The 25,537-nt window shown below is 37.2% G+C and overlaps 1 protein-coding gene and 1 pseudogene across 1 annotated transcript; both read left to right on the forward strand.

Annotated features, from left to right (window-relative positions):
• The first annotated feature begins 9,949 nt into the window (after positions 1-9,949).
• LOC119805925 (olfactory receptor 143-like) lies at positions 9,950-10,903 on the forward strand. Its single transcript, XM_038317699.1, has one exon. It carries the CDS (start codon positions 9,950-9,952, stop codon positions 10,901-10,903), a length of 954 nt encoding a protein of 317 aa, XP_038173627.1.
• A 7,384-nt stretch (positions 10,904-18,287) lies between these two features.
• On the forward strand, positions 18,288-19,227 carry LOC119805926 (annotated as a pseudogene).
• Positions 19,228-25,537: the final 6,310 nt, after the last annotated feature.

Raw genomic sequence — 25,537 nt, forward strand, 5'->3', positions numbered from 1 at the left:
CCCAAAGACGGGAGGATGAGGCAGGGGGAGGGGGGGAGGATTCTGGGTGCAAGCTGGGAAGGGACAGGAAGAGAGAGGCAGTATCCGGGGAGAATAACCCCTGCCGGAAGAGCAGGAAGTGTGCTGGTGGCAGGGGGAGTTGTAGAGAGTCGGTGGTCCCTCTCCGGGCAGCTGCCGCGGTTCGGGCACTCACTCCTCACTCACCCCAAAGAACGATGGATCCTCCTGCAGACTGTCAGGTCCCCTTGCAGGCCAAGCAGCTCTCAGACAAAGGCCTACCTTGCTCCAGGCAGTCAAATGAAGGAGGGGACCTCCCACCGGCCTGGGTGCACTCAATTCCAGGTCCCCAGAGCCCAAACAGGCTGAGCTGTGGGATTTTGTGGCCCCAAAGACGGGAGGATGAGGCAGGGGGAGGGGGGGAGGATTCTGGGTGCAAGCTGGGAAGGGACAGGAAGAGAGAGGCAGTATCCGGGGAGAATAACCCCTGCAGGAAGAGCAGGAAGTGTGCTGGTGGCAGGGGGAGTTGTGGAGAGTCGGTGGTCCCTCTCCGGGCAGCTGCCGCGGTTCGGGCACTCACTCCTCACTCACCCCAAAGAACGATGGATCCTCCTGCAGACTGTCAGGTCCCCTTGCAGGCCAAGCATCTCTCAGACAAAGGCCTACCTTGCTCCAGGCAGTCAAATGAAGGAGGGGACCTCCCACCGGCCTGGGTGCACTCAATTCCAGGTCCCCAGAGCCCAAACAGGCTGAGCTGTGGGATTTTGTGGCCCCAAAGATGGGAGGATGAGGCAGGGGGAGGGGGGGAGGATTCTGGGTGCAAGCTGGGAAGGGACAGGAAGAGAGAGGCAGTATCCGGGGAGAATAACCCCTGCAGGAAGAGCAGGAAGTGTGCTGGTGGCAGGGGGAGTTGTGGAGAGTCGGTGGTCCCTCTCCGGGCAGCTGGTGCGGTTCGGGCACTCACTCCTCACTCACCCCAAAGAACGATGGATCCTCCTGCAGACTTTCAGGTACCCTTGCAGGCCAAGCAGCTCTCAGACAAAGGCCTACCTTGCTCCGAGCAGTCAAATGAAGGAGGGGACCTCCCACCGGCCTGGGTGCACTCAATTCCAGGTTCCCAGAGCCCAAACAGGCTGAGCTGTGGGATTTTGTGGCCCCAAAGATGGGAGGATGAGGCAGGGGGAGGGGGGGAGGATTCTGGGTGCAAGCTGGGAAGGGACAGGAAGAGAGAGGCAGTATCCGGGGAGAATAACCCCTGCAGGAAGAGCAGGAAGTATGCTGGTTGCAGGGGGAGTTGTGGAGAGTCGGTGGTCCCTCTCCGGGCAGCTGCCGCGGTTCGGGCACTCACTCCTCACTCACCCCAAAGAACGATGGATCCTCCTGCAGACTGTCAGGTCCCCTTGCAGGCCAGCAGCTCTCAGACAAAGGCCTACCTTGCTCCGGGCAGTCAAATGAAGGAGGGGACCTCCCACCGGCCTGGGTGCACTCAATTCCAGGTTCCCAGAGCCCAAACAGGCTGAGCTGTGGGATTTTGTGGCCCCAAAGATGGGAGGATGAGGCAGGGGGAGGGGGGGAGGATTCTGGGTGCAAGCTGGGAAGGGACAGGAAGAGAGAGGCAGTATCCGGGGAGAATAACCCCTGCAGGAAGAGCAGGAAGTGTGCTGGTTGCAGGGGGAGTTGTGGAGAGTCGGTGGTCCCTCTCCGGGCAGCTGCCGCGGTTCGGGCACTCACTCCTCACTCACCCCAAAGAGTGATGGATCCTTCTGCAGACTGTGAGGTCCCCTTGCAGGCGAAGCAGCTCTCAGACAAAGGCCTACCTTGCTCCGGGCAGTCAAATGAAGGAGGGGACCTCCCACCGGCCTGGGTGCGCTCAATTCCAGGTCCCCAGAGCCCAAACAGGCTGAGCTGTGGGATTTTGTGGCCCCAAAGACGGGAGGATGAGGAAGGGGGAGGGGGGGAGGATTCTGGGTGCAAGCTGGGAAGGGACAGGAAGAGAGAGGCAGTATCCGGGGAGAATAACCCCTGCAGGAAGAGCAGGAAGTGTGCTGGTGGCAGGGGGAGTTGTGGAGAGTCGGTGGTCCCTCTCCGGGCAGCTGCCGCGGTTCGGGCACTCACTCCTCACTCACCCCAAAGAACGATGGATCCTCCTGCAGACTTTCAGGTCCCCTTGCAGGCCAAGCAGCTCTCAGACAAAGGCCTACCTTGCTCCGGGCAGTCAAATGAAGGAGGGGACCTCCCACCGGCCTGGGTGCACTCAATTCCAGGTCCCCAGAGCCCAAACAGGCTGAGCTGTGGGATTTTGTGGCCCCAAATACGGGAGGATGAGGAAGGGGGAGTGGGGGAGGATTCTGGGTGCAAGCTGGGAAGGGACAGGAAGAGAGAGGCAGTATCCGGGGAGAATAACCCCTGCCGGAAGAGCAGGAAGTGTGCTGGTGGCAGGGGGAGTTGTGGAGAGTCGGTGGTCCCTCTCCGGGCAGCTGCCGCGGTTCGGGCACTCACTCCTCACTCACCCCAAAGAAGGATGGATCCTTCTGCAGACTGTGAGGTCCCCTTGCAGGCCAAGCAGCTCTCAGACAAAGGCCTACCTTGCTCCGGGCAGTCAAATGAAGGAGGGGACCTCCCACCGGCCTGGGTGCACTCAATTCCGGGTCCCCAGAGCCCAAACAGGCTGAGCTGTGGGATTTTGTGGCCCCAAAGACGGGAGGATGAGGAAGGGGGAGGGGGGGAGGATTCTGGGTGCAAGCTGGGAAGGGACAGGGTGAGAGAGGCGGTATCCGGGGAGAATAACCCCCCAAAGAATGATGGATCCTCCTGCAGACTTTCAGGTCCCCTTGCAGGCCAAGCAGCTCTCAGACAAAGGCCTACCTTGCTCTGGGCAGTCAAATGAAGGCTTATTTAACTTTTTAAAATAATGTCTCTGTAATAGATTGGCTTGGAGTTTTGGATGAATAACTAATTGTGGTAGGGCTATGTAGTGAGGAGCTGTGGGCAGGCCTGCTTTTCATCCTGCCTGGCTCCCGGCCACTGGCTAGCTTATGCCCCGAAATAACAACACACAAATTGTCTTCATTTAAACACTGCCTGGCCCATTAGCTCTAGCCTCTTATGGACTAATTCTCTCTTCTTGCTTTAATTCATATTTAGTAATCTGTGTAGTACCACGAGGGGTGGCTTACCAGGAGAGATCTTAACCTATGTCTGTCTCGGAGAGGAGAGGCAGGGAAATTGTCTGAGGTATCTGCCTCACTCCCAGCATCCAGTTCTGTCTACTCCACCCACCTATGTTCTAACCTATCAGGCCAAGCAGTTTCTTTATTAATTAACCAATGAAACAGCACATAGATAGAAACACTCCTACATCAGGGCTATTTCTAGTACCTTGAGAAAATGCTATAGTGATTTTTATGTTAGATGTATTTCCCACTAACAGTATTCTAATGTTTATTTCAATCAATATCATTTCAATCCTCCTCAGCATTGCTGTTATCTGTTTTCTTGGTGGCTGACATTTTGAATGGAGCGAGATGGAAGTTCATTGATTTGAGTTCCTTTGAAGGTTTGCGGTTTTGAACATTTTCAAGTTTTTGCTGGCTATATCTTCTTTGTTAATTGGCAGCTGTGTATACATTTATTGGCCCTTTAATTGATCATTTTGTTTGGCTTCAGGTGCTCAGGGTTTTTTTTTTTTAACAACTTTTTATTATTTTTGTATATTCTACATGTTGAACCTAATGTACAGATACTAAATATTTTCTTATATGCTTTTGGCTGTAATTTTATTTTAATAATAGTTTCTTTCTTATCCAGAAATATTTTGTGTTAAACGTTGTTAGATTTAATGTACTCTTTGGCCTATGAGTCTATTCCTCTGTTTTATCTTCAGCACTTTAGATTCTTTTTTCCATCTCTTGTATTCTCTGCTGTTTATATTTGCTTGTGTGGTTCTTGATTTCCCATATTTTTTATTTTCAGAATTTCATTGCCTTGTGTTTTCTTTATTTTCTCAATTTCAATTTTTAACTCTTGAATTGTTTATTTCACGTTTGTTTTTTCTTTGTTTTCTTTAAGGGATTCATTTATTTCTTTCAATTATTTTTCTTTTCCTCCATTTCTTTGAGAGAATTTTTTATTTCCTCTTTGGGGGCCTCAAACATTCTCCTAAAGTTGTTTTTTTACTACATTTTGTTGGTCATTTTCTTCTGCTTCATCTGTATTGTGCTATTCATGTCTTGCTGTTGTAGAGTCACTAGTTTTTATTAGGCTATGTTACTCTTTGTGGTGTTGAGTATGTTCTTACCTTGTCTACCTATTTTTTCCCCTGATTGGTATAGTCGGGACCATGTCTCTGGTGAACATTCATCAAGGTGCCAGTAGATCCCAGAGCTTAGATGGCGGTTCAATGTGGGGGAGACAGGGCCATAGTGCCAGCCACCCAGGAGGTCACTTGGTGTTTGCTGTGGTTGCTCGGTGATCCAGTAGACCACTCTGCAATCTTGGTGGTTGGGGCTCTTCCCACTGAAGTTGCTTGCTTGGGAATTCTCATGCCGAGTTCACTGGCTCAGGCCTCCTTCTGTGGAGGTCATTGGCTTGATCCTGCTCTGCAGGAGGTTATTTGCTAGGGGGTGCTCTGGTGGAGGTTACTAAATATAAGTTCTTAAAATCACTTTATATGCCATATTCTGCAGGTCTTTGACGTGTTTAAGATTATCTATCTAACTGAAATATATCTCTGTATATTTAGAAGACCTAACTAACATGACTAAAAGTTTATTATTATAGAAGACTATTTATTGACCTGTGTTTCTTAATTATGCATTATCTTTTAAAAAGAGATGTATAAACATAAAGCTTTAAACAAGTGTACAATTTTAATATAACAAAATTGATATCTAATTTGTATCAATAAACTGAAGTCCATACCAATGTAAAGTATTTATCTCTATATGCTATCCCTCTTTCAATGAAAATAAACATTTATAAACACTCCTTTTTTAGTTTAGGCATAGTTATCTTCAAACTGCTTCATTCTGTTTGTTGGATGAACTATGTTTCGGGTTCATTAAGACTTTTCAGGATGTCTTGTTCCATCAAATCTCATTAGTCTTGAAGAAATCCACAGGTTCCCATCCTCTGTGGAAACGAAAGCAGAACCTCTATTATAAAGTAGTATATCCTTAGATTCAAATTTTGAAGTCAAGATAATTTAAAAATATGTGTTGGTTTATGTTAGCAGGCCCCAGAAACAATTTTTTCAGCAGTTAACTCATTAACATCCAAAGAAAATGCAATAATATATAAAATCCAGACCCTCTATGAATATTCCATCTTTCTGTGACTTATTTTTTCACTCCATTACTTTTTAATAGTTATCTTATTATCTTCACCCCTTTAATATATTACTATCTATACTTTTTATTACTTTTAATGTCTTTTTAAAGACTATTTTATTTTTAAAAACGATTTCTTTCTATAGTTGTCTATAACCATTTTCTTTTTTTCTTAAGCCTACATACATTTTAACCAGATTTTTAACCCATCTAAAGGCTTATTTTTGTTTCACTCTATTTTTATTGCATATCTGTAATCCTTTATAATCACTCTTTTAAACTGCTAAGTGGGCATGTCTAGGATCAGAACAACCACATTAGCTGTTGGTTCCACGGCTTGCCCTTCCAATATGACAGAGGTCCACTTACTGCCAGCTCTGGGAGCAATGTTTGCCACCCCAACTCTGGGAAACAGTTGTTCCACACTGCCACCAAGTAGCTTGCATCACACTACCCACAAACCCCATTCAAGTGCTCAGTGAAAGGTACTCTCAAAAGAACCCTCCACTCTGACTGTATGAACCAGGAAGTAATTTTTTAAAGAAGCTATTCACTTCTAGTACACAGAGCATACTGAAAAAATTGTGGCCACAAAGAATCTGCCATTGACTCCTATTTTTGTGGGTCTAGAAGGGCTTTTAAAGCTTTCTTAGGCTTTATGTGGATATACGTTGCCCCATGTTGGATGCCAAAGTCATATCAAAGAGTTTCACAATAGCCTGAAAAAGAGTATAGCAAATATTTATTTATTTGGAGGTATACTCACAGTAAGGATAGATATCTAGAGTCCTCCATGTGTTCTGGAAGATTGGAACTAAATGCAGAAGAAAAGAGGATCATACATCCTATACATCTATACTTACAGTACCTAAGACCATGCCCCCAAAGAGAAGGTATCTAAAAGGCTACAGCCTAAAGGAGTTCTGACATAATTCTTGTATAAGTTAACTTGGTTATGGTGTCTTCTCACAAAAATACAATATAAATAAGACACCTGCATCCTTGAATCAGATATATATAATAAAGTAAGTGGGTTTCCAGGCTCTTTCTGGTACATTTCCATTAGACTGTCTTGTCCAACCAATCTCAGCTTTTCTGTACTGGTGTCTGTGTATCTTTCTTTTCTTTAGTAACTCACCACCCCAGTCATGTTTTCAGGACACAAGCATGTAGACTGCAGCAGTACACTTAGACTAGTGACTCACTTAGACAATATTCACATGGCAAAGATGGATAGAGTGATCCTTTATCCCCTACCACTGCCATTACGAGGGGCACGAACCATTGTTTTCTTTTCTACTCTGTTCTTTCTTAATTCAATCTGCTGTTCTCTTTCTTTTTTTAATAAAATATGTTTTTCACTGTATATCCTGGATTTCCAATCCCTCAGCTCTTCATCTTCAATGTTAAGATGAAGGCAGTGTACATGTGGTCCAAGTCTAATATTCTTAAATCAAAGTACAGATTAGAAAAAGAGGAATATAATAATTTGCTCAAGGTTTTGCATGATAGTAACTATTCAAAACAACAATTCAGAGATCAAGGAAAACAGTCCAGTGTTATTGCTAGGATTGAGTGACACTGAAAAGTTCTATCTATAAATGTTATTGGACAAAAAGTTAAGAAATAATTACCTGCCGGGCGGTGGTGGCGCACGCCTTTAATCCCAGCACTCGGGAGGCAGAGGCAGACGGATCTCTGTGAGTTTGAGGCCAGCCTGGTCTACAAGAGCTAGTTCCAGGACAGGCTCCAAAGCCACAGAGAAACTCTGTCTCGAAAAACCAAAAAAAAAAAAAAAAAAAAAAAGAAAAAAAAAAAGAAATAATTACCAACTGAAAGCCCTTTTGTGTCATAGTCATTTTTTCTGAGTACTTGCCTGGACCCTTTCTGGAATGGAGGTCATTGATTCACTATAAGGTATGGATGATAAGACAATGTCTTCATGATCAATTGACTCAGTCATAGAGGCAAGGACTTTGGAAGAACAGTATTTTTGTTTTATGGTTGATTTGTGAAGAGTGATTCTATATGCTCTAGGTTTCCATAAGGAAGATCTTTGTTCTAATGGTCTGTCTTCATAAATAAAAGGCTCAGAGCAAAGCACTGACAGCTGTATTAGAAAAAGGTCGTTACCTACAAGGCCTGTTCTATTAAAATAAAACCAAATTACTTGACAGAAAACTTTAAAGCCAGGAGAGCTTTTTGTTTCCAACACATCATTTCTGGAGCCTGAACAGTGCCCATGGAATATATTACATTGAATACGGAAATTTTATTGGCGATGAACAGTGTGTAGGTTGTGAGGTTGTGGTTTATAATACCATCATGAAATTCTGAGAAAGACTATGAGTTGATATTCATTTTATGTTACATAGGAGAGCAAAACAGCATTTAATTAATTCTTCTGAATGTCTATTGAGGATGAGAAATCCTGGTTTACCTGTTTAAAGATATAAACCAGCAATAGTGATTGGACATTTTTACATGTGTAGGATAGTTTATATGCTATAATACATGAATCATTAAATTTAATTAAAACCGCAATAGAGTAACTCCTTTATCTTGTTTCATATTACTTTTATTATCGTTGATACAGTGCTGTGATTAGACCTAGAGGCTTGTGTATAAACATAAGTTTCTACTACTGAGCCATAGCCAGACCCTCTTTTTTTGAGACATATAGAGAGAGCAACAGAAATATGAATATGTGACTATAATGCACAAGACCAGACAAATTACAATTTTGGCATATAGATTCATTAGTAAGAAACCAAATAGTCTGGATTTAAACTCAAACTGTCTTGAGTGCATATTCCTTTCTTCTTAAAAGTTTTGCTCCGACGCATCAGAGCAATGGTCCAAGCTCCCAAGGTCCAGTTGAAGAGCAGAAGGAGGGAGAAGATGAGCAAGGAAATCTGTACCACGAGGGGTAGGTCCACCCACTGAGACTGTGTGCCTGTTCTAATGAGAGCTCACCAAATCCTGCTGGACCTTGACTGAATGAGCATGCAATCAAACTGGACTCTCTGAATGTGGCTGACAATGGGGGCTGACTGAGAAGCCATTGATAAAGGTACTGGGACTTGTTTCTTCTGCGTGTATTGGATTTTTGGGACCCTAGTCTATTTGGTTGCAAAGCTTCCTAGGCCTGGATGTAGTGGGGAGGGCCTCGGACTTCCCACAGGGCAGGGTTCCCTGCCCTCTCTTAAGGAGGGAGAGAGAGGGAGGAGGGTGAGTGGGGAAGTGGGAGGGGAATGGGAGGAGGGGAGGAAGTGTACATTTTTGAATGGAAAAATAAATAAAAAAGTTTTGCTTCAAAATCTTTTAATGTTTGTAGATTGTTTATTTAGTACTTACTGATGCAATTGCAGGGCTTGTAGATAATTACTAGAAATGACAAGTGAGTATGTCCCTGTTTTTTTCTCTTGCCATGTTGTGTAGGGCATAATGAGTAGAATTCTGAAGGGAACAACCCAATACCCTGATCAGGCAACTAGGTATTCCTGTTGGGGAATTACAAACTAAGCAGGACCTTGAGTCTCAAAAGAGATAGTGCTTATATCCATGTTACATGCTACCCTTAAAGTAGAAACTCACTCAACCTGGGACCCTTTCTAGATACCTATATAAGGACAATGTAAGAAGGAGAGATGTTTACTTCTCCTGCTTGTACTCACCTCATCAGCATACACATCCATTCTTAAGGATCCTGCAGACTAGATGAGACACATAGCCTTGTATGACTGAGCAACTAATAGATTATAGTACTTTGAGAATATATGGTTGAACTACAATCTGTAAGTCATTCTAATCAATTGCATTTAAATTTTATAGAAATATTTACATGTTACATATAATATAGTATTCATAATTAGTTATATATATGTATATTTATGATAATATATACTTGTTCCATCACTCTATAAGTTCTGTGACAATAGAGAACCCTGACTAATATTATTTCTAATATATTATCCTATAATACTAGGTTATAAGAGTCTCAATTGAGAGAAATGATATATTGGATGCAAATGACATTATTTTCCTTTGAGCAAAAAAAGAGAACATTTAAGAGAAATTTTTAAATTGAAATCATGTAATATCCCTGGCAGAGATATTTTAGTAGGTCTGAGCCAGTTTTCTATTGATAACTAACATTTTTTTATTGTCAGAAAATTAACCTCCTTAGAATATTTGAGGGAAAGGGCCTGTGTGGTACAACAACAGTCACATATTCAGGCAAAAAAGATAAATTATCTTTATCTTAATAACATCCCATTAAACTTGAATCTATATAAATAATGGGTTTAGAAAAGAGTAATGTTTTCTTTCTATTTTTGTTCCTGATCCTAAAAGAAGCTTAAAGAGACAGGAAAAAGTGGTTGTTTAAAGACTTAGGAGTTGGGCTAGTGTTTAATCAGAGTATATGCTAATCATGAATAGGAAAAGAATAAACAGAGATTTCTCAGAATGAGTAGCTATGTTTTCTGAATGTTTTGTTTAGTTCCTTCAGACAACCTTGAACTTGTAACATCTGGCTCTAGCTGTTCTTTTGTAGTCAGTGACAGAATTCCCTGTTTAATGTGACCCTTTACTAATGTTTCTTCAGATATACTGAGACAAAAATGGCTATGAAGAATGACTCTTCAGTGACTGAATTCATTCTCGCAGGATTGACAAACCAACCTGAGCTCCAGCTACCCCTGTTCATCTTATTTCTGGTGTACTACATAGTCACTGTGGTGGGGAACTTGAGTTTAATGAGTCTCATTTTCCTAAATTCAGACCTGCAGACCCCCATGTACTTTTTTCTCTTTAACTTGTCTTTCATTGACTTATGTTATTCCTTTGTCTTTACTCCCAAAACACTAATGAGTTTTGTTTCAGAGAAGAACACCATCACCTTTAGAGGATGCATGACTCAGCTGTTTTTCTTTGGCTTTTTTGCCCATTCTGAGTGCTATGTGCTGACAGCCATGGCCTATGATCGCTATGTAGCCATCTGTCAACCTCTGTTGTACATGGTCATCATGTCTCCTAGGACATGTTCCCTAGTGATGTTTGGTTCATACTTCATGGGGTTAGCTGGTGCCATTGTCCACACAGTGTTTATGGTCAGGCTCAACTTTTGTGACTCTAACATCATCAACCACTACCTGTGTGATATCTTCCCACTTCTCCAGCTCTCCTGCAGCAACACCTATGCTAGTGAGCTTGTGATTTCTGTTGTTGTCAGCACAGTGGTCATTGCATCTAGTGTCGTCATCTTAATGTCCTATGCTTTGATTCTTTTTAATATCACCCAATTGTCATCAGGTAAGGGTTTGTACAAAGCGATGAGCACCTGTAGTTCTCACATTATAACTGTTGCCCTATTCTATGGGTTTGGTATGCTTACACATATCAAAACATCATCTGATGAATCTATGGATCAAGGGAAAATTCTCAGTGTATTTTGTACATTTTTGTTGCCACTGCTGAACCCTTTTATTTACAGTCTCAGGAATAAGGATGTCAAAGTTGCTCTAAAGAGATCTCTAAGGAGACTCAAATTAAATGAAGCACTCAGGCTGTCGTAGTCCACATTCCCAATTTGAGTCTTTTTCTCCACTTTGTTTTGCTCTCACCTTCTTATCAATATTCTAATGTTTTCCTTTCATCTTTGTTTATATATTCTGGCAAGGTTTCCAGTGTATTATTTCTTCTTGTTCCTTCACAAAAATTGTTTATTATTTTATATGGATATTAGAAAATATTTTTATCTGGGTACTTATTACAAGTATTGATCCAGCTTCATCTTTCTACAAGGTAGAGTCACAAGGTGACATATTTTGTATTGTAAGAGAATGCTATTTAATTTTTGTCTATGTACTCTATGACTAAGGAAAGCCAAGTAGATGATTGCTTTTTCATAAGTTTACTAGTGTTGATATTTTCAGAGAGAAATTTATAGAGAATTTATAATTTAATTTCTTTAAATACACTTGATATGTGATTCCCCTCTTTACTTTGAAAATCATTGATTAATAAGGAACTGTTTTGGACTTATAGCAGATCTATAGGGCAACAGAGCTAGGTGGGAAAAACTAAAATGAATATTGGGAGATAGGAGGTAGAGTCAGAGAGAAGCCATGGAGCTGCTGCTGGAGACAGACACGCTAGAAATTTGCTGATAAGCCACACCCTTGTGGTGATGAACAGATTAATGGAGATGGGTCAATTTATGATATAAGATTTATCAAATAAGAAGGGCCAAGCAGCTATTTAAATAATATAGTTTCTGTGTGATTATTCTGAGGCTGAGACAATGAGCAGCTGGGAACCAACAAACAGCCTCCTCACAACAAATTGGCACCAAAGTGGCCAACTATAACCCATGCAAAACCTTACAAGGCTTGGAAAGTAATTCTAGACACACACACACACACACACACACACACAAAAGCAAAGTTAATTTAGCCACTTTTTTTTCGAATGGGTTTTCTTTATTGGGGGTATGCTGTACCTCCTTTAAGAGAGGTTTTCTTGATTCAGTGGTAGAAAAAAGCTGCGCTGTTTTGAAATGCTGGCTTTCTTGGCTACGCTGCCTGTAAGCAGTCCTGACATTTAAATGGGTTTGTGAACAATGTACTATAACTTGCTTGATGGCAATATAGACCTGCAGTGCCTAAAACAGGGACAATGTGCATGGCTTACAGAGGTGGTGAATAGACTTCCACCATGTTGGACTGTGTGGTGCAAGCAGGAAAGATCGTATATACCATAGTAATTCCACAACTTAAGTGTTTAAGAAGTGCTTAGCATTTTGAGAAGCACTCTTGGACAGTTAAGAATTACAGATGCACAATATTACATACTCAGATATAAAAGACCTCTAAATGGTTCACAGTGTTAGATAAATGTATGTAGGCTTGGGAGAGAGAAGAAAAGAGTATAGAGAGTTACAGACAGTCATAAAGATAATAAAATAAACATGAAAAAAGGAACAGAGAAAAAACAAATAAGCCAAGTAAAGATGAAATATACACAGTCTTCATTATGTATATTATTGTGTTTTCTTTGAAGTTTTTGACTGTGTAGGACCTAGGTACAGAGAAATATTTTATTGTAATGGCTGCTAAGATAAATCAGCATATATATTTAAAGGTATCATGATTTCAAAATACGGGTCTAAGGATATGTTGCTTTGGGAAAAATAGTTCTTTTTTACTTTCCACAGAGGATGAGAGCCTGTGGATTGCTGCCAGGCTAATGTGGTTTGATGGATCAAGAACCCCCAAAAGCTTACTGTGAATACTCCAAAAATTACTTCACCCAAAAAAGCAGGAAGTAGTTTGAAGAGAACTATGCCCCAATTCCCTAAATGATTGTTTATAAGTGTTTGTTTACATTTAAAGGGGATATTCTATAGAGATTTGCATTGGTATGGATTTTGGTTTATTGAAACAAATTTAAGGTCAATTTTGTTATACTGTGTATATGTATTTCTGATCTTGATTAAGGTATTGTGTTTGTACAGCTCATTTGAAAATGTATTGTATAGTAATAATATAGTTTTCCTAAGTTATGATAAAAGTTTAAGTAGATATAAATGGGAGATTATGTGGGATTCCCCTCTCTATGCTGTGAATATCAATGGTTAATAAAGGAACTGCTTTGGGCCTATAGCATATCTATAGATCAATAGACTTAGGTGAGGAAAACTAAACTTAGTGCTGGGAGAAAGGAGGGAGAGTCAGAGAGAAGCCATGAAGATGCCACTGGAGGTAGATGCACTGAAATATACATAGCTGGTATGCTATGGCATTGTGGTTAATGCACATATTAATGGAGATAGGATAAATTAAGATGTAAAAGTTATCAAATAAGAAGCTAGAGCTAATGGGCCAAGCTGTGATTTAAATAATATAGTTCCTGTGTGATAATTTTGGGCCTGAGACAATAAGCAGCCAGGAACCAACAAGTGTTCTCCTCCAACACACAATTGTGAATTGCATTCAAAGAAAGAATGGTTGACTAATTTGTGACCATGGTGAAGTTGTCATTATTTCTAGCACTGCTTATTGTTTTTCAATATTTTTCTCATTTTGAATTTTGCATGTCATCATTATAAAGTGACATTATGTGTTTTCTCTGGAGTCTTGGTAAATTTTTCTAATTACTGAAGACTAAGCTAGGCTATTTTATATTCATAATTGTTAAATATCATTAACAATGACAGTGATTTTTGTAAAAGTTTGTATTGTCACAAATACAACAAAATTTGTCACTGCATTTGAACTATTAATAGGAACTAATTACATTTAAAAACACACATTAATAATATGTAATATCTAAAGTTATTATTCACTTTGTTATATAACAATAATGATGTTTTTTTTAAAGAAAAGTCTAATTACTTCTAGAAAAAAGAAGCTAAAGGTGACATTATAACCCAATGATGAATTACATGAATAAGCTCGTGTTTGATTATTATCATATATGTACGTACATATACTCACATACATTTATGTATATATCTAAAACATATGTTCATATACATGTGGTTATAGCACAAATATTTGAATTACTGGAATCTTTATTTAAATGTGTATATATAATTTTTTCTTTTGCTTATTTCTAGGAACCGCTCCCCACAAATAATACCAATCTAAATAAAATTTCCATCTACCTGATAGTTTGTGCAATGTAAAGTTCTTACACAGAGGGTTAATATAATTCTTCTTTTCTTTTTTTTTGTATTTGACTTGTTTTAGGTCATATAGCTAGTAATACAAGCCCTAGTTTTAAACCCAATGTGTAGCCAATAAAGAAACATATAGAATGAAACAAAGAGAATCTTGAATGACAGAAAGAGCTTGAAGTTGTTCAGAATGACTCTAATATAAGGGAAGAACATGTGATCACTTGTGCAGTCTAACACATGTACCTATGCAGGTTTGGAGAGTGTTATGATGACCCAACAGTTCTAGTTTCATGACAAGGAGTTGTTTGTAACCTGAAAGCTGACACTAGCCGAGACTTACATCATAAACATAGTGGCTGGGGAAACATGAAGTTCTGCACAGAAATTGGCAGATCCCTGGGCTAAGTGGAAAGCAAGACTGACTCTTTACAGCTTTTATGATTCTATGTTGTGGTAGATAATTCCCTCAGAAAACACAACTTCAGCAATTGGCAACATCATCCAGTTGGTGAATTGCTTATATCATTTCCCCCCACATAATGCTTAGAGACAATATTTGAAGACTTTTGCATGGCTTTGACTTTAGGATGATGTTCAACTCTACAAATGAATTAAGATGTGTAAATGTCTACCATTAGACGCTCAATGCAGATTTCTGCAAAGCAGGAGGGACAATGAATACTACAAAGAAATAAGCCTCATGTTGATCAATACACTGGAGTATAAGCAAACATGTCTTAGATAATTTCTCTAATTGTTATTCTTATAGTAGATCATGAATATCAGAGAACAAAGCCATAAAACAGATTTAGAAGTTTCCCTGTTTTTTAATCAACCATGTGTGCACCCATTTTCAATTCTGAACTTTAAAGTTAGGATAATGCCTTCTTACTCATTTTTTCTGTTGAGGGTTATCTTTAGAAATGATGGATTGTTTATCAGAATGAATGTCAGCATGCTTAGCCATGAGATCAGCATGACATATACTTCATGGGAAAATATAGTTCACTAGAGAGAATGTTTTTTTAAATTAGTACTACTTCATCTCTTCTCTTCATGGAACTTAACAAAACACTAGAATTTACCGAGAAAAGAGATAGTATGTGAGAGGTAAATATTTCCAGAAAGGATCAGTTAATAACAATTCTACAAACTCATACAAAAGCATATCTGAATAATAAGATCGCATATGACATTTACCTATTACATAATCTGATTGGGTACTTTAGGTATATTGGGATATTTTTGTTATGAAAATAATCTCTCTTGTTTATGTAACTTTTTTGTAGTCTTAATTTAGAAGTGATAGATTGCTTCAGTTTTATTGTTTCAACAACTGCTGTTTTCTCTGTCTAATTTAAAGTTCAGCCAGAGAATTGCATTTTCTAGAGCTGAATTTGGATTTCTAAATAATTCTCACATAGTATGACCTAAGTAGTAGCTTTGTCTGCATGTCTCGCGAATGGTTAACATAATCTGTACTTACTGTGAAACACTGTGTTCTACTGTGAAGATATTAGTGTAATTCAGTGAATCCCAAGACTGTGACCTTGTAAAGAGTACTTGGAAGTAGAAATTTTGATGTAATAGCTGTTCTCTTTTGACCTTTTAATATTAATTCATACTTTTGGAGAGTTGTGACCTATGATCTTGGAAATAAACCCAATGTTATAATGGTCTTCTTGTGCACAATTCATTTGAAAGATCTTTCATTTTCTAAATACAAATTAGCTTTAATCTTTGAACAAAATTTTATATGTAAGGAAATGAGCAAAAAACAACCAAACAAAAATTCCAGTTTTATACTACTTAAGCCATCATGTCCATGGAAGTATGCAATAATGTTTTACTTTTCCTATCAGAGCTATCTTTCTTCCATCTTTAGGTATTTGCAGCATGAAACTGAGTAGTACAGAAAGTCCACAAAGTAAGTCTCAATCATATCTGGTTATTTAGATGATGTTTAAACTAACTTTGTGCTCTTTCTGTCTTTCTAAATGTTCTTAATGAATGGGTAGACTATAAAATCATCAGGTAAAATCAAGTTTTCAAACAAAAGTTTTTAAATGGGAGAGAAGTATTACCACTTCTGTTTTTTTTTCTGAAATCACTATTTACATATTCTTCTGACTTGATAAGCCATTAAATAAAGATATTAGAAAGTATTTAAAAAGTTCCTCTATTATTGACCTGAAGATAAATTTTAGTGGACTATACTTGAACATATTCATCATTATTCCAACTTTGTTATATTATTGTTAATCAAACATGCAGGTGAAACTCTGTTAGTGACATATATTCAGAAAATTTTGGTATTTGTGTCTTTTTTTAATTACAATTCACAACATTTTAGTCAATATATAAGATTTTGTTAAGGACTTAGTGATTTCTCTTTAGTATACAATGTATATGTTTACAGACTACTTATAAATGTACTTGAATGTTTCCTCAGCTGATACATATATGTGTGAGGGGTGGAAATTTTCAAGATACATGAATAGTTTGTGTAACTTTTCTTTCATAATTTTTGAGTATTCAGTAAGCTGGTTATACCATTTTGGGTGACTCTGACTTTTACAGAAATAACAGATTACCATGGAAAGACCTTGAAGGTTATATAAGTTGGTTTACTGGCCCAAATTCTCTATATTCTGGTCACCTCTATGTAGGATGTGTTTTGTTCATGATCTTGCTGCTATGGAAAAATAGAGCTTCTTCCACTGCTGTGCTTTCACAGCAAAGGTAGACCAAAATCCCATGAAATTCTGAGACTAAATAAATCTTTCTGCCCTTAAATTGTCTGATATATGTTTTGCCATAACACTTATGATAAGAAAGGCAATTTACATTATCTTTTTGAGCAAAACATATGAACTTCTCCCACAATATTTTGTACTCTAAGCGAAAACTCTACCCCAATTCAAAATGTACATATTTTTAAATCCCTTTCAATGATTTAAATGTTCGTTTATTAAGAAAGCACAAGATTTACTTTTAAGTATTTGCAGACATAATTATATGTAAACAATGGTCACTGAAATCTACATCTACACATAAAAATGGTGTAAACTCATACTACTCCAATGCCTGTTTATCTCAATGTATCTGTAGAGTTTAATCTATCTGTCTTTCTGTCTGTCTGTCTGTCTATCCAGCTCTCTCTCTCTCTCTCTCTCTCTCTCTCTCTCTATTTAACTATCCTTCTTTCTTTCTTCCTTCCTTCCTTTCTTTCTTTTTTCTTTCTCCCTTTCTTTTATTTATTTATCTATATCTTTCTACCTATCATATATTTATATATAAAATCTACCTATATTTGTATCTATTTATTTATCTAGCTTGTAGAATTTTAATCATGTTGTCTACTGCTTATTACTCCAATCAAAGAAGCTCATGTTAAAGCTGAAAATGTCAAGTGAGCAATTCTCTAAATATTCCTATGTAGAGATGTGCTGAGCTTGAGAATGATAAAGGGGACCAATCAAAACTCTGCCCTGGGAACTAGAGGCTTCCTTTTGGGAAAGAGTTATCTGAATAGAATTTCAGCTCTCAAAAGATCCATTTGATGTAAAACTCTGTAATTTTTACCCTCAAGAGGCACATATATCCCACAGGGAGAATATCATAAAGAAGAGAACATTTTTTTCTGTACCTTTTTTTCTGTACATTTTTTTCAGAAACCTACCTTCATATGTTCATTTGGGTGAAACAGTGCCTTGGAATCTCAAGCAAGATTGCTTTTTTTTTTTTTTTATTTTGAATGTGTAGACAGAACCTTCTATAGAAATGTCATTTCCAACATTGGACCACTTCTAGCAAGTCATACATTATTTGTATTGGCTGCAGTCCCATACTTCATTATCAGTAACTTTGGTTCTCCTAGAACAGTGAGAAGGAAGGTATCCAGAGCTCCCAAAGTAAGACAGTTTCCAGTGGTGTGCATTGGATTTTTTTCTTGACTATTTCTCTTGAAATTCAGTTTCATAAATCTTGGGTTTAGTATTGTTGATCTTAATTATTAGTAAAGATCAAGGGAAAATGAAGAAATTATGGTCTGAGATACTGGAGGTCTTTTGACATCCTTTTTGTGGAAACATATTATGGGTAAAGGCAAATGAAATAAGGATTACTTAGGAATCAACATGAACAGGCTTTGTTCTTTGGGGGTTATGGGTTCTTTCAACCCATGCCTCTAATTCACTAAATCAGGCTTTCTACTTGGAGTGAAAAAATGCATTATTGATTAAAGGTGATTTCTATACTTATTCTTCCAGGTGACATGTGTGAGTCAAATGATTATGGAAAATGACTCTTCAGTGTTAGAGTTCATTCTTATGGGCCTGACAGACCAACCTCATTTCCAGCTGCCCTTATTTCTGTTCTTGATGAATTACACTGCCATTGTGATGGGAAACTTGAGCTTAATGAATCTCATTTTCTTGAATTCCAACCTTCACACTCCATGTATTATTTTATCTTCAATCTCTTCTTCATTGATTTCTGTTAATCATTTTTTTTTACCCTCAAAATGCTGATGAGCTTTGTTTTAAAGAAGAACACCATCTCCTTCAGGGAATGCATGACTCAGCTGTTTTTCTTCTGCTTTTTTGTGAGCTCAGAGAGTTATGTGTTGACAGTCATGGTCTATGATCGCTATGTGGCCATCTGTCAGCCACTGCTGTACAAGGTTATTATGTCTCCTGAGAAGTGTTTTGTGCTGATGTTTGGTTCTTACTTGATGGGGTTTGCTGGGGCCATGGCTCACACAGGGTGTATGCTCAGGCTCAGGTTCTGTGATTCTAACATCATCAACTACTACATGTGTGACATCTTCCCTCTTATCCAGCTCTCCTGCAGTAGCACCTTTATTAATGAACTTGTGAGTTTCATTGTGGTAACTACAGTTATCTCTTTATCTAGCCTCATTATCTTAGTCTCCTATGCCTTGATCTTTTCCAGTATTATTCAAATGTCATCAGGTAATGGTTGGTTCAAAGCCATGGGAATCTGTGGGTCTCACATCATTACTCTTAGTCTCTTTTTTGGATCTGGGCTACTTTCTTATGTCAAGCCATCATCTGCTGAAACTGTGGACCAGGGAAAATTTTCTCAGTCTTTCACACCTTCTTGGTGCCCATGCTGAATCCTCTCATTTACAGCCTAAGGAACAAGGATGTCAAGCTTGCTGTGAAGAGAACAGTGAAGAGAATGACAAGCTGATCTATCTGTGGGTGTTTCTCTTAGATCTGTTTCTTCTATTTGGCTCTATCTGTCTCAAATTTTGACTTTTTGATTATCTATCATTTATTTATTTATTTATTTTCTTCTTTCTCATACTTCTTCAGTACCTTACACTTTTCTACAGTATCATTTGTACTTCTACTGTTCAACATCACTTGTATGTGATGATTCTTTTTCTGGAGATATAGACTGATTTATTTGTATCCAAGAGGGTGCCCATTTTTTATAGCACATTAAGACCTTGTTCTGTTAGCTTATTTTATGTAACACAACACTAACTACTAGTTTTTCTTATATGTCTTTTGTATCTAAGAAATATCCATGGACTTGTATTTCTTTCTTGATCTTTGTAGGAATTTTATATGGACATTTTCTTATTTAATAGATTTATTTTCTATGTATTAATTAACACAGATAAGAGGTTATGTAATAGTCAAATTTTCAATATTTTTCTTCTAGTGACTATGTGAGCAGTTTTTTGTAATATTTTATCATATTAATTTTCATCTTCTCTTTTTTGTCATTTAACCAGCAAAAATATAGGAAAAAATTACATGCAGTAAAATTTGTGGTTTACTGAATAAATAAAATACTGTCTAACACTGTTGTTCTCAACATTAATGACAGAATTTATTGAATTATTAAATTCTAGACACTATAATAAGAATGAATTTTAAGGTGTATAAAAAGAATGTTTTTATAACTCCCTTATATACATGATGCTAATGACATTGTTTTTATTTTGAAATGAGAAAACTGAAATACAGAGGGGATTATGAGTTGTTAAGATGCTGAGTACAGATTTGAGATTTGATTTTGAATATTATGAAGGCATTTTGCAACAATGCCCCTCCACTACCATATGTATTACTTGAAAGTAGGATTTATATTGAGAAATCATTAAGAAGTTTCCAGCATTTTGTAGTCTAGGCTTTTATCTTTAAAGTTGTAAAGGAATGTGTAATTTATTTAAATGAGTGGCATTTTTATGGTTATTTGAGTATTTTTAGATCTATATCTCTTCCCTGTTTCTCAGATACCCACGATCGTGACAAAATATCAGAGAACATATTTTCATATGTCATATGAGCAGAATTTAATTTTTTTCTTCTTGACATGTGAATTACATCTGTAATTTTTACTGTCACATTCATTCTTGGATATAGAACAGTGTCATAAAAATATCTAGTTTTTGTTCCTTGTTACTTTGATGTTCCTTTTAAAAAATGTTGTTTACTTCTAAACAATCGAATCCCAGCTGTTCTCAAGGTTTATTGTTACAGGGAATGCATGCTCTTCTTTATGAGTATGATTTATAATACTAGAGATGACATCTCTCACTTTCTCCATCCCTCCCTTCCCTATATATTAACTTTTATAGTGTTTTTCTCTTACAGAGAAAGATAGTTATATAATTCCAACACTTAAAAAATCCACTCTTAAAAATCTTTGTGAGCTTTAATGCCAAATGAATAATAATGCAGAAGTTAATTTTATACTCATTATATATATATATATATATATATATATATATATATATATATATATATATATATATATATGTATATGTGTGTGTGTGTATGATGAAGAAATGGAGGTAAATAAAAATGAATTGCAAGGAAACAATGAGAATTTATAGGGAATTATTGCACAATGATTCAAATATGAAGGAGTCTATGATGCTATGAAGCCAGCCAAGATTCTGTAGCAGAGAAGAGAACTTTCAAGGCTTTGATGGTTAAATTAAAAAATACATATATCCTTATAGAACTGTCATATGAAAGTGCACACATTGTGAGCTTCAAAATGATGCTTATTTTTCAATGTAATTAGTGATATTTTTCTGGAATCATGAAGTGTAGGGTTTAGTTAAGCTTTCATGTTGAATCATGTTACTATTACCATAGTAAAATATATATTTTAAGATGTCTCTTGATGCTCTCTCTTGTTTGGAAAGACAAATGATTTGATTATAACAGAAATAACAATTTGTAACATATACCACTGTCATTGATAATACCCAATTTTATTTACGAATAAAGTCTAGGACCCACAAAGGAGTTAAAATATATGATGTGATGTTTGCCTTACTTAGACTTATTTGAGTTACTTAGTAAAATCACCATGAGATATATACAGTTTCCTACAAAGGCTTAACTTCACTCTTCATTTGGTTGAAAAAATCTACTGTATGTATAAACATCATCTTTATTGACTCTTGTTGTTTTTAATCTAGGTTTCTTTTATTATTTAGCTTTTGAAAATAATGTGTTTGTAATTTATTGATTTGGAGTTTTGGATGAATAACAAATAAAGGGTAGTGCTGGGTGGGTCATTTGGAAGATATATTTCTAATACCTTGAGAAATCTCTATACTGATTTTATGTTAGCTGGATGAGTTTACCAATCAATATACAAAAGTTTCTTTCAGTTCACATCCTCCTCCGCATTGTTGTTATCTGATTTCTTGGTGGCTGACATCTTGAATAGGGTGAGATTGATGTTCCTTGTTTATATGTGTGTTTCTTTGATGATTAGTGATTTTGAACATTTAAAATGTTTATTGACTACTTTTGTTTTGTTAATGGACAACTGTGTGTACATTTTAATTGCCTTTTCATTGATTGTCTTGTTTTGTTTCAAGTGCATAGTTTTTTTAAATATATTATTTTTATTTATTCTAGATATTGATCTTTATGTGTATATACTAAATATTTTCTTCTTTCCTTTTTGCCATCTTTCTAGTCATAGACTTTAATTTGCAAGAACATTTTAAACATATAAATCTATCTTATGATTGTTTTGTGAGCTGCTGGAACCCTTTCAGAAAAACTTTGTTTATTATATCTATGTCTTAAAGTATTTTCTCCATGATTTCTTCTAAGACTTCAAGTCTTATGTCAGTCTTCGACTAAATTGTAATTTATTTTAATACAGGAAAGAGATAGGCATTGAGGTTCATTCTTTACACAGATGGTATCCTTTTGGTTAGTGACATTTTTGAACTGGCTATTTTTACTTGAATGGATATCTTGGCATAGCTGACACTGTTAGTGGGGCCAAGAACCTGTCACTAGATATGTTTCAGGTCCTTGGATATGACATATTATTATTATTCTTTTAAATGGACATAAATTAAAATGATTCTTAATGAATTATTGCTATACACATAGATCAATGTACCTATCAGCCCATGTCAGAGCAGCTTCTTCTGGTAGATGATAATTGATATAGAGATTTTATTTACATTAACATGCAGAGAACAAGAAACTTTGTGGTGCTCAATAATAAATGGAATTTTGATCATATCTCTTCCCACAAGTTCAGAGTTGTTCACAGATGAGAGGACAGGTAGATTGTAAGATCCTGAGGGTGTTTTGGGTAACTTCAAGCAAAGAAGCAACTAGCACTATCATTTACATTGCTGGAAAGTACTTTACATGGACAGGAGAAAAGAAACAAATAAAAAGGAGCATCAAAACAAATGTAACCACAGAAAAGTTCTTAGCATTTTATATAGAATAGATTTTAATGAATCACTGTTGGAAGGCATTGCTGGTTGGTTGAGGTTGCAATCTGCCATAGCTTGGTAGCTTTCTATAAGCTGTACAATGAAAATGTCCTTCCTTCCTCCCCAGCAATGTTTCTTGGACTTTATTTAGCCTGGCTTAAGGATGTTCCTGGGGCTTGAGGACTGACCTTATCTAAAAAGCTGTCTCTAAAACCAGACTCATCTTTTTTTTTTTTTTTTTTTTTTTTTTTTTTTGCTTGACCCTTGACACAGTTCCCTGCTAAGAAGACTAGGGCTAGGAGCTCTGCTATAGGAAACTACTACCATATACAAAGTCTTGAGATAGGAGCATGCCACTTTGTGCAAACTAAGTTTGTAGTCAGGCTCCCCAATCCTGTATATTCCTTATTCTCTGTAATACATTTGAGCTGATTCACCAAATCTGTCTCTGTTCATGCTTAAAGGATGAACACTAAGGTTTCTGTTTCCCTTCTGTCTCTTTCCCCTCTTGGACTGTTGGCCTACATGTAGGCCAGGAGGGAAGAAAGATACCTTTAATAGTTAAGTCCCAATCATTGTAGGACCCTGTGGAATGTCTTTTCTGTTGGTCATATTTCATGTTCGCCTTGGGGAATTTTTTGGTTTCTAAGTAATTTTTGTGAGTTTGGAATAATTTACTTACTTGTTCTCTGTCTCCCACCTTTTCTTCTGTTCCTACTTATTTCTGTAGTATTTGTTTCTACAACATAGTGTACTTCTCTCTTTCCATTGCTATTCATTCCCCCCTTTTCTCTGAATTTGTTTTAATTTTGTGTCACAAAATTTAGTAGCTTTAAATGGTGTTCCGAAAGGAAGAGATGTTTGATTTTGGAATTTAGGACCTTATTATAATGTACTATTACAGATTTTCCTTGGTCTAAACATATGCTACAGGTATTGGAAAAAACATTGGGTATTATCAACAAATGAGAATGACATTCAGGCATGGAAGCTATGGTATTTTTTTCCCTCTGAACTTAATAACTCTGATCTAGGATTCCTTTGGATAACCTCTAGAGGAACCTGAGGTTCTACATGCTGAATTGATGTCATCTTGTCCATATTATTATCTATATGCAAGAGCATTGGAGATATATAAGTTTTTGCCTGTGGGACAAATATTCTGTGTAGTATCCACTGTGTATTCTTAGAGAACTGGGAAGGAATACTAATTGGTTCATTCTTCTATCTATATTTATAAAGCACCCCTTGCATATATAAGGTTAATTATTTTAAGTACTTCAGAAGTGGTTCTGAAGAAAATAGTCATATCCCTTTGATGATATGGACTTATATTAATAGACATGTTTAATTTGTGTGAAGGACGGCATTACAAAGAAGAATAAAAGATTTCACCTAATAATGGAAATTATGGAGAATCCATAGTATATGGGACAGGTTTTCATGCTTTTCTAATGAAGAGTCCCAGAATTGTCAGGAATAAAATATAGCACAATGGAGCACAGTTGAAGTGCAAGAAAAAAAGGGGACTAACAGCAAAAAGGATTGGGCCAGGCAGGAGATAGAAGGGCAGAGTAGAGAGTTTGAGGAAGGATAACTAACACTAAGGACCTTTAAGAAAATACTGCATAAACTACTACTGCATAAGCTTCCAAAAATAGTTTCATGACTAAAATGAGTTTAAACTAAAGTATCTAATCATTTGGAGACACTGCTTCTATACTATTAGATACCACAGGGTATAAAGGAAAGCCTAGAACCTCAAATGAGGTACCCATTTTGGAGTTGTTAGCCAATTGTGTCCCCGTAGATTTCCTAATTTTTCAAGCTAATACAACTGATCTTTATTATCCCTAAACTTGATAATTAGACCATATTGCACAAGACATCATATATTCATGCCAAAACACAGAGAAATTAAGTTTGTGTATATTTAGTAGTCTATTGACAAACATTTCTAAGAAAACTTTTTCTATGTATACTTATTTCCATTTTGTTGTACTCACTTCTTTTATTTTTTGACAATTTCATACTTAAAAATATATGTAGATCAGGGCCATCTATATACAATTCCCAATTCCAAATCATTAATGCAAACACACAGATATGAAAAGTTTTCATAATTTTACTTGCATTGTATAAAATCATCCTAAGTTTTCATTCCACTCATGTGATTCAATGGTGGGTGAGATGCAAATCCTTCCCAGATAGCTGTCTCTTAACTGTTCTCTGTACTTAGAGAGATAGCAGGATGCATCATTATTTGAAAGTTGGTCATGTCTTGTGTAAGAATTTTGTAGCTGAGTCGGGTATTGTCCATCATTCATAGTGCTAAAAGTCTATATGTGCTATCAAAGATGAAATGCAGCACTCAGTTTCACAGAGGTATGAAACATGAGGCTACAGTCATAGATAACTAACCTGGCAAACATACTCACTAGTGGAATATTTTCTTAATTATTGTAGGAGTAATCAACAATCAAGCATTTTTGGACTAGGTTTCAGGCTTGCTTCATAGACAAAATTTATTCTTAATGTAGTTCTTTTAGTCAACTACTGAGGCTACGTCACAGACCTGAGGGATGTGCTTATGACTGTTATTCTGCTTTTGATACAGTAGTAAATTGTTACCTAATGAGTTTCCATTATACCCACAGATTAGTACATCTCTCAACTTTCATCAGAGATGCTTACTTTAGCAGTAGATGGTGATTAACACAGATGTCTTCAGTGGGTAAACTGGTAGAGAATAAGGGAATATGAATTATCAATCCTAAA

Source organism: Arvicola amphibius, unplaced genomic scaffold (assembly GCF_903992535.2).
Source record: "Arvicola amphibius unplaced genomic scaffold, mArvAmp1.2, whole genome shotgun sequence".
Lineage (NCBI taxonomy): Eukaryota > Metazoa > Chordata > Mammalia > Rodentia > Cricetidae > Arvicola > Arvicola amphibius.

Bases quoted from the DNA above. Each gene is read 5' to 3' on its own strand.
- LOC119805925 (XM_038317699.1), top strand. From the start codon at position 9,950: ATGGCTATGAAGAATGACTCTTCAGTGACTGAATTCATTCTCGCAGGA.